This window comes from Drepanopeziza brunnea (genome assembly GCF_022702325.1).
Source record: "Drepanopeziza brunnea f. sp. 'multigermtubi' strain 214-2 chromosome Unknown ctg3, whole genome shotgun sequence".
Lineage (NCBI taxonomy): Eukaryota > Fungi > Ascomycota > Leotiomycetes > Helotiales > Drepanopezizaceae > Drepanopeziza > Drepanopeziza brunnea.
Window position 1 is genome coordinate 465,602 of NW_027094066.1, and position 16,272 is coordinate 481,873.

Sequence of the window (16,272 nt, forward strand, 5' to 3'; positions counted from 1 at the left end):
TCAACAACAAGAAACGCCAAAAGATGCTGCTTGCCAAAATAGACGAAACGATACCAATTTTGAAATCCTGACATCCGCAGCCGAAGCAGACGGAGACAACCCAAGAAAAACAAGACAGCATCTGGCTAAAGAAGCCGAGGTGGGTATCGCTATCCGTTCTGTCATTGTACACGCTTCATCGAAGAAGCCAAACGCAGTATGTGCATTAAAGTAGCGACCAATATCACCCCCCAGCGCTTTTGGTGGAAAAGAAAAGGGAAATCTATGTAGGAGGCTGCGCCAGGGTTTGGGGTTTTTGCATATGTGCACTCGTGCAACTGAGATTGACGAAAGGAAATGTTCGAAGGATTCGATCCTGGCTCAGTATCGACCATGCAGACTGGTCTCAGCTCGCTTGATGGGCGGTGGTGGCGGAGGCTTCTTTGCTCTGCTAGGAGGTGGTGGAGGCGGTCCTTTGTTTCGGTTCGGAGCGCTGTGGACGGTCGAGTAACTGGCATTCCTGCTTCCCCCCAAGCTTCCGTTGGAAGTCGCCGGGCTGACAGATCTAGCACTGTAGGACCGGTCTGGGCTGGCACTGTTCAAGGTGGAGTCATCGGAAGGGTCACCAAAGACATCTTGGCCACGCGTGTTGGCTCGGCTGGTTGTCCGGAGGTTTGCGCGGAGGGAAGCCGGGTCTTGAGGAACTGTTTGCTGGCGGTAGGCTGAATGGGGGGACCTTTCGCGGGCTATGCTGTTAGGACCTTGAAATGTGGGGGATCGACCAAAGCTTTGCACCGAAGGAGATTCGGATTGGGGGTAGTCGTCGCGGTGATCGCTACGGGGCTCGAGACGAGCCGAAGACGCAACGCGTCCTTGAGATTTGATGGACGGTCTGATCTCTGGCACTGGGGGTACGTCCTCTTGGTATCTCTCGCTATATGCATGGGCCGTATTCAGCGTGTTGGAGCGGGATCGCGGGTTGTTACGTCTTGAGTCGCGAGGGGAGGTATCCCTAGGCAGTGTAAGTGACTTGACGTTTAGAAAGGAGTGCACAACATACCCAGCGGGCCAGTCTCTCTTCAGGCGGAGCAGCTCCTCACGGCACTTATCATAGTAGTCGAGTTGTGATTCCACGAATGCTCCGAGATCAGTAACACTCTCGGCCTCAGACTCCTTGATATCCTGCATGCGTCTGAAAACATCTTCATTGGACTCCTCGTACTTGACCTTCTGTGCGCGAACTTCCTCCTCGACTCTGAAGTCGTCTTTCTTGGCCTTTTGCATCTTGGAGATGGACGCGTCGTATGCGAGTCGACGTTGTTCGAGCTTCTTCCGGGCAACCTGCACCAGTTAGCCAGTGTGGATGATGGGGAACGGCAGCCGCAGATCCATACCTGGTATTCCTTCATCATGATCAACGTTCTCTCGACCGACTCCAACCAGCCTCCAGTGACATTTACGACGTAGGCCTCCTGGATCCGGGCAATTCTCTCATTTGTCCGGCCCATGCCTGTATGCCGGTCAGTGGAGTTCTTGTCAAGCCAGCCAGATATACCCACTGATCAGGCAGTTGCCAAAGTCGGAATCTGGCTCGAAATCCTCGCCATGGTGTATCATCGTTTGGGCCAGGTAGGACACTGGCAAAGACTTCTCCTTATCCTCCACGTCGGTGCGTCTCGAGAGGGACTTGACGTAGGCGGTCATGGACTTTTGTAGTTTGTCCATCCCTGGGCAAATCAGTATGTGCTTCTACAGTGGCGGTTGACGGAACCTACCCTCATGGCGGAGTGACATCTCCATCTCCAGTGCCTTGAACTCCTCAGACACGTTGGTCTTGGATTCCTGGCCCATCTTCTCCCCCGTCCATTGCTTCAGTCGGTCGAACTTCTTGTTGATGTTCATCTTGACGAATGTATGTACCGAATCGGGGGCAAGCCTCTATATCGAAGGTCGTCGAGGTGGACGCGGGATGTACAGCCGTAAGGATGATGATGCGGGGTTGGTGGTGTTGGTGGATGGCGAGAAGAGCAAGCAGGCCAGTTTGTTTGGGAGGAGTGGGGGGGGCTATTCACACTGTACGGAAGAGATGGAAGAGATGGTCGGAATGAGCCGTGAGGAAGAGGCGGATCAAAGACAGCGAGACCTGATGCTTCGGGTCGTGAGCGAGCGAGATGGGAGGTGAGATCCTGGTAGTGTTGTTTTGGGGGATTGGGAATGGAATTGGGATTGGGGATGGGGATGAGTTTGGGTTGGGTTGGGTTGGGCTGGGCCGGGCTGGGTTGCAGTATTGAAGAGGAGGGTGGAGAGTTAGGACGAGCCGAGACAAGGCGTGGGCTTCGTGGGCTTCGTGGGCTTGGGTCCGGTGGATTCGTGATCAATCCTAGAGTCAAGTCTGGACTCTGGACTCTGCAGACGGAAGGAGCGGAGGACGGCAGCTGGTGTTGGTGCTGGTGTTGGTGTTGCTGTCAGTAGAGTTGTTGATGTAGATGCGAGGTGCGAGGTGCGAGGTGGATGCAGATGTACTACTACGGTAGTATTCTGAAGACCGAGATATTCTGACACTTGTAGAGCAATCGGCGTCAGAGATCACTCTATTTGCATATGGCACTGAGTTTGGATCGCCGGCGCTGCTCTTTTGCTCCTTTCCTGGCTGGTGCCATGCCCCTCGCCAAGGCCTTGGTCTCGTCATGTCAGCCATTCATTTATCCCTTAATTCGTCCATCTATCCATCCATCAACCATCCACCTCGGCCATATCAAGAGTATATCGAAAACACACAAACCCAAACCGCTATCCTCGCGGCTCGCTATCCAACGACTCAACGCCTCCACCACCACCACCACCACCTCCTCCTCCTCCTCCTCCTCCTCCTCCTCGCCCTCTGCATATACCGACGAAGTCAGGATCCCCCCTCCCCCCTCCCCCCGCCCGCCAATCACATCCGCCTCGCCCGCGATGGCATACCGTATCCGTAGCCGGTCTGCGCCACGATGGAGAACAAATTTAGGTTGATATGGATGGAGTGGCCGTGGATGTGGATGTCGAAGGATGAAACCCCGTTTGGGCTAAAGTGGGACTGGAACCCAGGACGCTGAAGTCTGTCTCGACACGGCAAATCCAACTGCAATCCTGCCCTCCCCTCGGAGTCGATGCAAGAGCACGCGCCGAGAGAGCGATTTAACAACAAATACCTAGTCGTACCCTACTACTACCGGTACTACAGTCCTTCCACGTAACTTCTCAGCAAGGAGCTCTGGGAGGCAGCGCCGTCTGGCTTCGAGGCTTATGCGAGACGCGCTTCTTACTTTTATTACTGCGTGAAGTGTGGTACGTAGTAGATACTGTAAGTTTGCAGGAGATGCGTGTATAATCAGAAGAGTACGAAGTACTTCGTACGTTACTTACGTAGTAGCGGCCAAGTTTCACTTCCCGCCCAACCCAGTCCCAGAGCCTGTCCGCGCCGTCGGTGAAGCTTTTAGACCAGATACGCTATGGTTGCATAAGCAGAAGCTAAAGCCGAGCGGCCCTTCTATAGAGTACCGTAGCTCTACAATTTGCTGGGTTGGTACGCATGGATGTTACTTGTGTTTGTGTTATTTGCATTCCTCTTCTCTGATGTCAGGGGAGGACATCAGACTGATTGACGGTCATTGACGGACGGACAGTATAGCCTGCAGGTTTGGGATGATCGTGGCTTCGACGCTCTTTTCCCGTGTCAGTCCTGAACTGTAAATGCGCGCATGATGTCACCTCCGTACCACGAAGATGTGATGAGTGAGTCGAGTTTGTCAATGATAAATATGATGTTGATCCGAGCCATCCGGCGGGGAATGCCTTGACAGTATATATGTACTACTATATATATATACGGGTATCCTGTACGACGTAGATCTGATCGGTCGGGCAGGCCGGCCTCGATCCATTCACCACCTCTATTTTTCCGATCATACCGCGGCGCAACAAAACAGAATCTGATCGGATTAATGCTCATTTTCGTGTATCGCATCGTATAGGTGATGCCATGGCTCCCTGTAGCGAAGACTAAGCGGCGGAGGGAAAAGAAAGGGGCAGTGATTTAATTATTATTTTGGAGCCATCTGGTCCTTGAACAGACGATGAAGCCGAGCCTTGGCGCGAGACATAACTTCGTTCTGTCACCTCTCTCTGCCCAAGATCTCCTCCCTCTTCGTGGAGCCGATGGGTATCGAAAGGAAAAGAGAGAGAGAAGGGGTGGCGGGAACGATTCCGAGACAGACGGTATTGCAAGTACATACATACATCTATCGCTTGAACTATCTTCAAGAGGGAATACCAGAAGATATCTGTCCGTTCCAAAGGATTAAATAATTCTCTTTACTCATTCTCTCAAGTATAAAGGTATAATTATTAAACTCTACCAGCCTACAGTACCGTTGGGATCCTCCCCGTACGTGTATATGCCTATCCATCGTATCATAGCTACCTAATGTCGTTCACAGCACAGCACAGCACAGCATAGCACTCACACAAAGTCCGGGGTATCTTCTTTTGAATGCGGACGTGATTGAGCAGACCGATCGTATATGAACTATCCTTAATGCTGTGTTGGTTTCGCAATACGAGCGATCATGACTCTCTGCCTTTGTTTGTGAGGTGGCGACTCTAGCGATTCATTATATATTATTCTACCGTTCTATATAAATATCTACCTTTTAGATACTTATTGTTTCCCCTCTAAGGGTCGAATGGGAAGCAGCCTTTATGGAGTCGTCGGATCTGTCCTCTAGGTGTCAAGTGGGGCACCTAGCCAACAGTGAAGTGGGCAGGGCTAAATTGTAGTTTGTGCATTAATAAACGATACACAGTTTGCCGACACATCAAGTCTCAGTCTTCTTGGCTTAGTTGGTTAAAGCGTCGGTCTCATAAGATTCGTTCTTGTGATCTGTGTGGGAAACGCAACAGAGACATCCGAAGGTCGTGAGTTCGACTCTCACAGAGGACAGCACCATTCACTTCATTTTAATCTTTTGCCTGTTTGTGTTGTGTGGCCGGAGCCTTCTTCCGGAGCCCAAGCGAGACGCTACTGGAAGTGCATTGGACGACGAGACAAAGTTACATCTTTTTTTGTCTCCTCTCCAACCATACTTCGTAGTTCTCCAACTCAGGCTACCTCTCTAGAAAAACTGCCACCTTCAAATTGCCTCCCAGATGAGCTTTACTCTCTCAGGATTGTTCATCCGCAACGTCATCACCAATCGCGAGTCCTCCACCGTATCTAAAACCTTCCTCTTCACATCTTCCTTCGACTCTCCCTCTTTCATCTCCGGTGCTACACGATGTTTCCGGAACAACAGAGCAATGACAGCCACAAACTCAACCTGAGAGAATTTCTTGCCGGGACAAACTCTTGGTCCGGTGGCCCATGGTACAAAGGCTTTTTTTGATGCTGGCTGCTTGATCTCTTCAGTCTGAAGATCCGCATTCTGGCCGCTGCTTGTGATCCAGCGATCTGGCCTCCACGTCATGGTATCGGGCCCCCAGTACTCAGGGGACGTACAAAGCGCTGTGACATTGACAATGACAGTTGTCTCTTGAGGGATGAGATGCTCAGTTCCGTTGAACACGAGCTTTGTGGGCTTTTCAATATGCTTCGGAATCATGACTACGGGGCCGTATAGCCGAAGCGTCTCGTACTGATCTGCCTTAGCTTGGCCACTGCCAGTGGATGGATGGCAAGACTCACCATAAGCGCAAGGCATCTTTTCAGCTGAGGAAACGCCCGCTCGTAATCATCTTCGCTCACGTTATCCCTGTCTCCGAATACAGAATCCAGCTCTTCTCTTATCCACGCTTGCCAGCGCTCATCCGACGCCATCAAATAGATGGCATACGCAATCGTATTCGCCGTCGTATCATGGCCCGCAAGATTGTATATGAACAAATTTCCATACACTAGATGACGAGATAGTCAACAGTCATTCGTTCCAGGTATCTCACAAGTAGTTCGGGAATAGAATCATCTGTGGAAGGGGAGAGGGGGGGCTGCTGCCCGATTGTTCTTACTCTCTTTATCCGTCAAACCTGTTCGCCCTCCACCTTGCTTTTCCGACTCGGACGCGCGAACCAGAGCACTAATCAGAGTCCTGGTATCTTTGGTGCTATCAGTGGTTTTCGTCTTCTCTTCTTCAACCATCTCTTCCATATACTGCTGGAACTCCTCCAACGCATTCCCCACCTCCTCTACCATGCTCTTAGGCATGTAGGTTGGAGCAAGGTTTGCTTTTACAATATACGACAAAAAGATATTGCTGAGAATTATCCGGAGAGAATCCTTGTACGAGGTTGTGTGATTGTCACTCAGCTTGGTCAAGCCGCCTTCGTATTCGTGCGTCTTTCCGAACACGGCAGCTGTCAATACGTGCAAGGCTAAAGTCATGACATCGCTGGGGGTCTTGGTCACCCCTGAACCACCGGCAGAGAGCCAGGATTGCAGCATACCCGACGCTTGGAAGATGGATGCGCGCCAGACTAGATTGGAGTTGCGTTCGTTGAAGGGAGGGGTAGTGAGGCGTCGGTGTCGCTGCCAGGCTTCCCCGTTCAAAGTGTCGACATTTGGGCCAAAGATTTCAAGAGTTTTGAAAACCGATTTGGATTTCTGGGCTGGAGGGTCAGTAGGCAGTCTGTGGAGAGCAATCCCAGGAGATCTGGGGAATTTCTGAGAAGAAAGACCTCCTCGAGCACCTACAACGAAGTCTTTCCGGCGAACAAGAATATCATTGGCGACTTTGGGATCCGCAACTACCAACCTGATGTTTCTCAGCATTAGCCGAGTTGCTTTTGCTGTGGAGACGTCGGATAGTGCAGAGCAAGCTCACGTTATCCGTCCAGGACTGACAATACTGAATACTGGACCCAGCCGTTGGTGTGCCCGATATCGATCCTCGAAGAAATGTCCAAATCCAACGAAATGTCCCAGGTTGAATGGAAGCCATTTGATTATGGGCAGGATACGGTCCCCAGCAAGCCTTACCACCCGACTAGACAGGTCAATTGGGCTGATGACAACAGGGAAGCCGATCCGCCGAGCTTGATAATAACTTTGGCTGATCTGGAAAAGGGGAACACATAGAAATGCAGTTGAAATGCCAATTATATAAAGAAGAACGGCCATTGTGCTGAGACCGTCGATATCAGGTAAAAGGATTCAGACCCTACCAAGACCAAAGACTCAGAAGCTATATATGCCTGCAAGCAGGATGGGCAAACATGAAGAATGGATAGGAAATAGTTACCTCCTATCTACGTGGCTAATGGCAGGGCCACACACACGTCGTGTTACCTACCCCTATACACTACGGATGCAAGGTTGCACGAGGGAACGGGGAACTGATGGCCCAGATCACTAGACCACGCGATTAGGGAGTAGTCTAGGTATCCTCCAGTTGGAAGCAGAGTATCCGACACGGAAAGGCCGTCCGCGCCCCCCGTGCAACTGGCCTCGGGAAACAATCTCGCGTGGACCTCCTTTCTTGAGCTTCCGCTCAAGAACATATTGTCCATCGCTTCGGAACCCTTGGAAGAATGGTTTCCGGTCTCTTGGGGGGAGAAGGACCTCTATGCTATGGAGTGGGAACATGCAGCTCAATCTCGCTTGGCTTGTTGGAAATCTGCCGGCCGCCGGCATGCAGGCGTGCTCACTGAGCTCAGCTTCCTGTTTCAGCTGAGCATCAACAGCTTCAACTCAACGTCACCTCAGGTCCCCAGCAACTCAATTTACGATGCTCAGAGCCTCAAATATACTGCAGGAGTCCCTGGATATTTGTAGACTTTGTAGAAGCCCTAATATCGTAGGTTTAGTTGATCTTCAAAAGTCTAGAGAAGCAAGCAAGCCAGCCAGCCGGTGGGATCAGACTCCCGAGGTCGCTGTCACCTCGGATCCTCGACTAGCATTTAACTGCTCTGGCTATCTGATGATAACAAGACACTTGCAGAAAATATGTAGCGGCTAGTCCTAGAGCAAGCATAATGATCTATTTCCTTAAATGATCGTCGGCTCGCTTAGGCGGGCCTCCATTCATCACGACGACGTACTCACTTCGAAATCAATTCTCACGGCACTCTTGTAATTGAGCAAACCTAGTATAATAGTTGATATCGCTTATTCGATATACATAATAGATAATGTTATCAACTATTCGTAACCCATATCGACACTCTCCCGACCCTTGACATTTCACAGGTCCCGAATAGAACGCCTCGACTACTGTTTACAAGGCTCGCACTCGCTAAACCCCCATTTGCTTACCCCAACCAAACATGCTCCGTGCGGCCACGCTAAGCCACTTCCCGAGACGAGGCTCGCCGCTTCCGCTTCGTGAGACAGCTGCAGTGCACACTACCTCGACCAAGGTCTCCTTTCGTTGGAGGTTGCTTAGAGCCGAATCCAGAGCCAGCATAAGGTTAACATATAACCGTGTCGTGGTAATACGGGAGCGGCGGTATCTTTAAGCAGCAGCAAAAACAAGCACGTTTCGCCACCCCTGGGCATCATGGCGAGCGATCATCCTCTAGCCATGACTATGCGAGCATGTAAGATATCCAAGCCGTGATCCTCATCCCGGGGGACCTAGTCTGTGGTCTTCATGCCATCGCATGTAAAAAATCAAATGCTGACCGTACATGGCTAGGGCAATACAGCAGCACCAAGAATGGCGGGCTCGATCAAAACCTCAAGCTCAATCCGTCGGCGCGCATCCCCACACCCAAACCCAATCAGCATCTCGTTCAGATTCTCGCCACGGCCCTCAACCCCGTAGACTACAAGCCGGCTGAGATTCCGCTCGTCGGCCGTGTGCTCGTCTCCTACCCTGCGACTCCAGGACTGGATTACGTCGGCACCATCGTCGTCCCTGCCTCCGGCTCTCCTCTCCGAGCCGGCCAGCTCGTGTTCGGCGTAGCTGGGACGTCGCCGCTGGCGGGTGGAGCCATGGCCGAGTACGCTCTTGTCGAGGACAAGCGCGCCATCCTCGTCCCCGAGGGCGTGGGCACCTTGGACGCGGCGACGCTGGGGGTGGCGGCTCTGACAGCCTACCAATCCATCGTTCCCCGCGTCAGAGAAGGCGATCGGATCTTCATCAATGGCGGATCGGGCGGGACGGGCACCTTCGGCATCCAGTTTGCAAAGGCGATCGGGTGTCATGTGACGACGTCCTGCTCGACGACCAATGTGGAGCTCTGCAAGAGCTTGGGCGCGGACGAGGTCCTTGATTACAAGAAGGGCAGTGTGCTCGATGCTCTGCTGGCGAGCGAGAAGTTCGATCATGCGGTTGACAATGTGGGACATATTGAGGATAAGGCGCTGTGGTGGAAATGTCACGAGTACATGAAGCCTGGCGCCTCGTACGTCTTGGTTGCAGGAGAAATATCGGTCCCCAGTGTGGTTGACATGGCTAAGCGAGCACTTCTGCCTCGCTTCCTGGGTGGGTTGAAGGGAAAGGTGGATGGATTCTGGCCGGAGCCTAAGCCCGAGGATTTGCAGAAGGTTGCGACGTGGGTGAAGGAGGGCACGGTCAAGGTGACTATCGATCACACGTTCTCGTTTGAGGAGGGCGCGGAGGCGGTCACCAAGCTGAAGTCTGGCAGAGCCAAGGGGAAGATTCTAATCGACGTTGCGCTGGCGACGTATAAGCCGGTCCGGGAGTGATAGCCTCGGGATCTGACCCGTCGAGATCTTTTGGTACGATACGTAATAATGTTGAAGTTGGCTGGGCTACTCAGTACAATAAGGTGAAGTGGCGGTAACGACACTTGTTGCCGCGCTCCGTATGCACCGAGCAGTTCTCGCCGGGTGCGAGACAAACTGAAGAGATATATTAAATTACGAAGTAGGAAACCTTTTCCTCCCTTTTGATTATTGCGATTTTCTGTAGATCATAAGTTGAATCGATGACAGAAAACCGCTCTAAGAGACAACAGTCTCTACTCCTTTTCCTTTTCCTTTTCCTTCCTTGGATGTTTCCTTCCCAAGAAATTGGCTTGACGCCTGGGATATCTCGCTTATTGAGTTGAGTATTTGAGTATTTGATTATTTGTATCGCTATAGCCCCATCGAGAAGAGAGTATGCATGCGGGCTGCAGCGCCGAGGCAGTTGGGGTCCAAGTCCAAGGAAAGAAAGGGTCGACTTTCGAATCTATCCTTGCTTCCTGTTGATTGATTATGCTGTATGGGCCAGGGAGGCTTTTGTCTGGTTTATTGCATGGCGTGCGTGCCTTACTGAGAGCTCTGTAGTCGTCAGATGATGCGTTGCTTACTCCTCGCTTAGCGTTTGGGGGGAGGGAGACGGGATGAGTGACTAAGGTCAAAATGGTGGCCTCGTTGTACAACAGCTAATTCACCAACTTGCTGATGCTAGAGATATTGATTATTGAAGCTCCTGGCTGGAAATGGCAGCATGGCTACTTGGAACTCATGTCAGATGTATAGGATAGCCAATCACCAGCTTTCCCCGTCCCCTCCGTGGCGGCTACCTAGCTTGTACAACTTCGAAATGGAGTAAGCAGTGCATCCAGCAAGTTGGCGTATTCGAAGAGGGGTGGTGCAGCTCGTATCGGGTAGAGATCTATCACCCCCGGGGGATGTAAATGATCAGACGGTGCTCAGAGCCGGAAATCCAGTGGCTTACGTTTCCAGGCAATTTGTACATCGATAGACATTACTTAAAGGCTTCCCAATCTTGTGAGGGATCAAGGTTTTTGATACATCAACTACAACTGTGCCTTCGAGTCAAGGAAGGACCTGACACCACGCCTCGAGATGCTCCTCAAGACCATCGCCGCTTCCGTCCTCCTGGCCTCCGGCTGGGTTGACGCTCTGACTCCTACCCAGCTCTTCGCCAACAAAGGTACCATCAACGACGACTGGGACGCCATCTTCATCGACAGCGGCTCTCAAGGAAGCGTCGCCCAAGTCGACAACGTCTTCTACGAATCGCCGACCGCCCTCAAGATGACGCAGACCTACACCGGCTACGGCGGGCGCTACCACGCCGAGGTCCACAAGCACAACGTCTACCGCAAAGGCGACACGGGCTTCTACGGCTTCGCCTTCCGCCTGTCGTCCGAGTGGCAGTTCGCGCCGGCGCAGAGCTACAACCTCGCGCAGTTCATCGCCGACTTCAGCGACCTGCCGGCCTGCGCCGAGACGTACATGCCGTCCAGCATGCTCTGGCTCGTCGGCGACCAGCTCCAGTCCCGCGTCAAGACGGGCGACGTGTGCCCCGTCCGCCAGCAGCACACGGTGCCCTTCGCGGACCTGGCCACCGTCAGCCGGGGCGCGTGGCACAAGGTCGTGATCCAGGCGCGCTGGGCGGACGATGCCTCGGGCTACTACAAGATCTGGTTCGATGGCCGGAGCGTCCTGAACCAGACGGGCATCGCGACCACCGTCTCCGATCCGAGGTACTTCCAGTTCCGCGTCGGCTTGTATGCTAATGGCTGGTTTGATGATGACGGGGGCATGAAGGGCTCACAGCCGTTTCGACAGGTGTGGTTCGATGAGATTGCCGCGGGCACTAAGTTTGCTGATGCTGACCCCGGGCAGTGGTGAGTCGTGTGCAAGGGCGATGGAGCCCTTGAGATGCGTTGGCGAGCCCGATGAGGATCTATGAGCATATGTAAGAGCAGTTGAATATTCCGTTCCGTTCTGCAAAGGTCAAGCCGAGCGTGGTTTCAATAGCCTTCTTTAGCACGGCACGGGTTATGCGAATATTGAATCTTTCAACTCCTTCCACTCTGTCTATTTTCATGAATGAGAGAGAGAAGTGAGATGATTTGTGAAACGGGGGGTGTGTGTGTGAGAGAGAGAGAGAGATTTGGAAGATTCAGTGGGGTGGAAAGTATCACAGGCTTGAATTTTGAGGTCCAGGGAAACGGCTCGGTGAGTACGGGAAACATGTTCTGGGAAATTGAAATTCTAGGGTATGTACATCTCCAACAGAGCTGCGAGCTCCTCTCCTCTATCGGTACACAGGATCCCATATTCTTTTCCTTGCCCTTGATTCAAAGGTTCCAATCCGCTTCTGCAAACTCCAAAATCAATGTACCGTCTCGACAGAAGGAGCGCTAGGGAAACATGCACCCCCGGGGAAAAAAAATCAAAAAGGAACGCCGCGGCACAGGCATAATCGCCAAGTCATAACTCTGCGAGGGAGAAGTTGGTAGAAGGGCGTGTGAAGCAGGTATTCCGAAAAAAATTTCGTCGTCTCTGTAGCAGAGTTGAGTTCCGCTTCGAGGGAGAGCGGGATGCCGCAGTTTGCACCCGGGACGGAGAAAAGTCCAATCAAAGAGGCTCTGTCAGAACCAGGAGCACTAGCAGCCATCTTTACAAGGTCGGAGACGATATTCACCCGAATTTCCGAGAGTGGCATCCCAGTGTGCCCAACTCTCGCATGATCAGTAGCTGGCTTTCCGAACGGGATATTCTCTTCCAGGTTCTCTGGTCCCCTCACGCCGAAGAGTGTAGAGCCATTCACCGCATGTGAAGTATCAGACCGCGATGGCTAGGATCCCAGAGCCATCACACTCCTTCCGCCATCAGTGGTGACTCGGTCGCGAATCTTTATTCGCAGATATTGAATACCGAGTCTGTTGAGGCCACGCTTTGACTCGCCAGATTCAGGCAGTTCGACGTCGATAACTGCACTCGGGGCAAAGAGCAGAGCTTGTCCGACAGTCAATTTGACGATCTGGTTGAAGATGTTGGCTAACTGCAACTTCGGATTATTCGTCAAACCTTCGTCGTTATCCAGCGCAGCAATGTGTGACCGAAGGCAGCGTAGCCAGTCCGGCGATGTAAAGCGGTGCACAATGGTGATGGAGCAAAGATCCAGGAGCTTCGGGGAGATTGAGGGCTCTTGGGTAGAGATAAAAACACGGGTGCCGAGATGACGTTGTAGACGAATGCAAGATAGCAGGGTGTTCGTAAGCGTGGTAGCCTCGGATGCGGTATTCATATACTATCAAGTGTTAGAGGTCGTCTGATCGAAAGCTATGCTACCCGTTGTTCGTTGGACACCTACCTTGTGTGCTTCATCCAAAGCAACGATACGCCCTACATTCGTCTTTTGTTCGAGGAAGAGGCTGAGGCACATATTGAATAATGCGCAGGCTCCGTCTGATGTAACACATGGGCAAGATAGGTCCACAATCGTCAAGGTTCCAGGCTTCACAAAATCAGATGCGAAAATGTACACAGATTCTGTGGGAGCATACCTTGATGGTCCAGTCGTTTCCCGACTCCTTCGACGTCTTAGCCTTCAAAGCATTTACTTGTGTCTGAGCCTTAGGCATGAAGGACTCGAGTGAATCCAAACGCTGGGTAAGAGGTGCTTGCTGAGCAGGGGTCATCGGTGAGAGCGCAATCAGTTGCTTGAATTCGGCATAGTTGAAGGATCCGTTGTTTTGTTGCTGTCTAACTCGCATTTCACGCAATATACGTGTAATCTCATGCAAATACAATGGCATGCGTCCGTCGTCCTGGTTGACCGCCATAAGATCCAGCATGCGCTTAGTATTGAGATCGTTTTGATTGATTTTCAGAGGCTCAATCTCGACGTTCATTCCCATATAGGTGCGCTACTCTTTGATCAGCAAAATTTTCAGACCGGTACGGAGCTTTGGAAGTGTAGAAGGCAGAGGTGGATTGGGTGTAGCAGCATCAGTAGAAAGTATCCCCATTCTTCTGGTGTTGTTTTTAGGGAAGCATGTGCGAGAGAGAATGAATACATACTTTAATGGTTTGAATGTTAGAAGGCGAGCAAAGGACCCGTACTTTGATATTCGGGTTTGAAGAGAGGTGCGCAGCCTCGCACGGGGTTCCTCTCAGATCAGAGATGAACGAGTCGTAGTGGAATACGAGTGCTGCTAGAGGATTGTCGAGCTTGTTGACGTCCTTAAGCTTTAACAGGCAGCTCTCGAGCAACACCGAAAGCGTATGGCTCTTTCCAGATCCTTGAGATCCACAGATGAAAGCGCTGGAAGGTGCTGAGATGTTGAAAAATACGCTAGGATCCTGAGCCGGCGTCATTGTAGCGGGATCGTGTCCAGCAGCAGAAAGGCAATCGAGGACGCTTGAGTTACCGGCCAAGAAGCCATATTGACTAAAGGATTCCGCGGAGTAGTCGAGGACCGACCTTGTGAAAATTGGGGTGCTCACGAGCCTGCATGATCGGAAAGTTAGCAGGCACTCGCGTAGGAGTGTCTCGAGGATTTTTGGGTGCTAATGCTTCTGAGACACTAGAAAGAGGGAAAATGGCTATTGCCTGGTTGTCCTTACTCCTTTTTTGCTTCTTGCAAGCCAGTCGCGGGCTGTAAGAGAGCAAGTCGGGCAGCGAGCCCACGAGTCTGGTCGTCCTCGGTCATTTTCTGCCTGAACGGGATGTCTGCGAAAGAAAATTGTTTTTTGGGTGTTGCTTCAGGAGAAGGCGAAGAAGTCGTTGAAGTCGTTGAAGTTGTTGAGGGCAGTGATGGTGTAGGGGAAGATATTGGGGTGAGAAAGAAGGGGGAGGTTGCACTTAAGCTAGACATGTCGACAGAAAGTGAGCCTGTCGTAGGCTCTAAGAGAGAGGCCTTGAGAACTCTTTGTTGTTTATTTACCGGGACAACAGAGGTGATAGCCTTATGCCGCAGTGAAGGGACACGAAATTGACGTTGAGACACGCCGTTTCCTGAAGATGTCTCTAATCTCGCGTTAAATTGATACTCTTTGGGCTTCCCAGTCGAGCCTTGAAAATTGAAATCCGGAGAAGTCATTTTTATTTATTCGCTTTGCGCAACAACGGAATCCGGATTCGGGTGATATAGGATGTCTAGGTATCCAGAGAAACAGTCTGCAGCACCACCCTATACAGAACATTGACCCAAAACAGCTGTCTCGTTAATGCATAAAGAATACTGAGGCAAGGCAGCAAGAATCTCTAGAGGATATGGACAGTTGCAAGATGGACAAAGAGCTATTGGTTAGATGACCATTTTTATATACTTTTTATATTACGAGACGGTGAAGGCGCGTGCGGCACTACCCTTGAAACTAAACCCTTTCTGTCTCGTTTAATGATCAAATTTCCTAGATCAATCCTCTTTATATTTTCTTTTTCCGTGACCTCTATCGTTCGAATCTGTGAATCATCTACTCAAGGCTGAAGGGATATCGGCGCCAGATTGTTAAGTTGCTTTGATCTAGAGTTGGCGAAGCTTCATTTGGCAGTGCGCCCGCGTGTAATTCTGCTTGTGATTAATGTTTTTCGTCATGCTTCATTGTCATTTCTTTATTGGAGTTTTGCTATTTCACACTTTTTCAATCTAAACTGTCGCTTGTGCTCCCCCGACCTTGTCTATCAAAATCTTTAGCTCGGCACTCTCCCTGGCGCTGGCCATGGTCGATTTGTTTCGTTGTGTTAGTCGTTCTAGGGATTCAGAAATTATCTGGAGGACGGAGAGCGCTCTTGGAATCCCAAAGAGGTTGCAAAGGATAAGGAGAGGGAGGGAGAGGGAGAGGGAGCCTGGAGGTCAGAACGCCTAATCACCGTGAGTAATAGATTCGTAGAAAATGAAGGGAACAAGAGGGGTGTAACGGTTGGGGGTTGGCGTGTGTGGGCAAACGGAGGTCAGCCTACAAAGTTGGACGGAAAAGAAGCTTAGAAGTCAGCGCGTCCGATCACTCTCAACAACTGATTAGTATTCGTAGATTGTAATAGTTGTAGTGGTTGAGGTTTTAGTAGGAACGTAAAATGCAGGAGTATACGTTAGCATGGGACACAGTAGTTACAGCGAAACTCATGGCAACTTTTCAACGATTTCGTAGAATCCATAGTGCATCTTCATCCATGGCAGTAGAGTAACTCTGAGGTATGGAAGCATATCGAAATGGTACTCGAGTCGTAATCTGTATTTGATCCGCGACTGACAACCGTTTTGGTTGGAGTTGAGTAACATTTCGCTCATTGAGAGTCTGCTTCGTAGTGTCAATAGCCTGAATCGGCGTGTAGACTTCCACTACTCTCCGTCAATAGTAACCCACTAACTCGACCGTCTAGTTCTAGTTATAAACTACAGAAGTCTATTTTCAAACCTCTGGGGTGACGTAAGAACTAATTCTGAGCCTCCTCCAAAGATTTATAAATTCTCGGCCCGCTTTCTCCCTCCCCAACATTCCTCCCTTTCAAGATAGTGTTCACTTCTTTAGGTGTCTGAAATGATCCACAAGCTTCCATATTATCAGAGCAATACTAGTAGACAACCGTCAACATATATATAAGT

General features: G+C 51.0%; 5 protein-coding genes across 5 annotated transcripts; 2 read left to right on the forward strand and 3 right to left on the reverse strand.

Annotated features, from left to right (window-relative positions):
* Positions 1-360: 360 nt before the first annotated feature.
* Positions 361-1,881, reverse strand: L3040_002309 (uncharacterized protein; the record flags this gene model as incomplete). Its single annotated transcript, XM_066155506.1, has 5 exons — positions 361-991; positions 1,040-1,320; positions 1,374-1,489; positions 1,539-1,706; positions 1,755-1,881. The coding sequence occupies 5 exons, from the start codon at positions 1,879-1,881 to the stop codon at positions 361-363; spliced, it is 1,323 nt and encodes a 440-aa protein (XP_066012505.1).
* Positions 1,882-5,150: 3,269 nt separating this feature from the next.
* L3040_002310 (uncharacterized protein) lies at positions 5,151-7,518 on the reverse strand (the record flags this gene model as incomplete). The annotated part of the gene is made up of 5 exons (XM_007289791.2): positions 5,151-5,651; positions 5,702-5,910; positions 6,022-6,764; positions 6,834-6,995; positions 7,310-7,518. The coding sequence occupies 5 exons, from the start codon at positions 7,516-7,518 to the stop codon at positions 5,151-5,153; spliced, it is 1,824 nt and encodes a 607-aa protein (XP_007289853.2).
* A 989-nt stretch (positions 7,519-8,507) lies between these two features.
* Positions 8,508-9,661, forward strand: L3040_002311 (uncharacterized protein; the record flags this gene model as incomplete). Its single annotated transcript, XM_007289790.1, has 2 exons — positions 8,508-8,547; positions 8,646-9,661. The coding sequence occupies 2 exons, from the start codon at positions 8,508-8,510 to the stop codon at positions 9,659-9,661; spliced, it is 1,056 nt and encodes a 351-aa protein (XP_007289852.1).
* A 1,110-nt stretch (positions 9,662-10,771) lies between these two features.
* Positions 10,772-11,563, forward strand: L3040_002312 (uncharacterized protein; the record flags this gene model as incomplete). The annotated part of the gene is made up of 2 exons (XM_066155507.1): positions 10,772-11,500; positions 11,558-11,563. The coding sequence occupies 2 exons, from the start codon at positions 10,772-10,774 to the stop codon at positions 11,561-11,563; spliced, it is 735 nt and encodes a 244-aa protein (XP_066012506.1).
* A 952-nt stretch (positions 11,564-12,515) lies between these two features.
* L3040_002313 (uncharacterized protein) lies at positions 12,516-14,041 on the reverse strand (the record flags this gene model as incomplete). Its single annotated transcript, XM_066155508.1, has 4 exons — positions 12,516-12,971; positions 13,035-13,178; positions 13,228-13,590; positions 13,745-14,041. 4 exons carry the CDS (start codon positions 14,039-14,041, stop codon positions 12,516-12,518), a joined length of 1,260 nt encoding a protein of 419 aa, XP_066012507.1.
* Between the last annotated feature and the right edge of the window lie 2,231 nt (positions 14,042-16,272).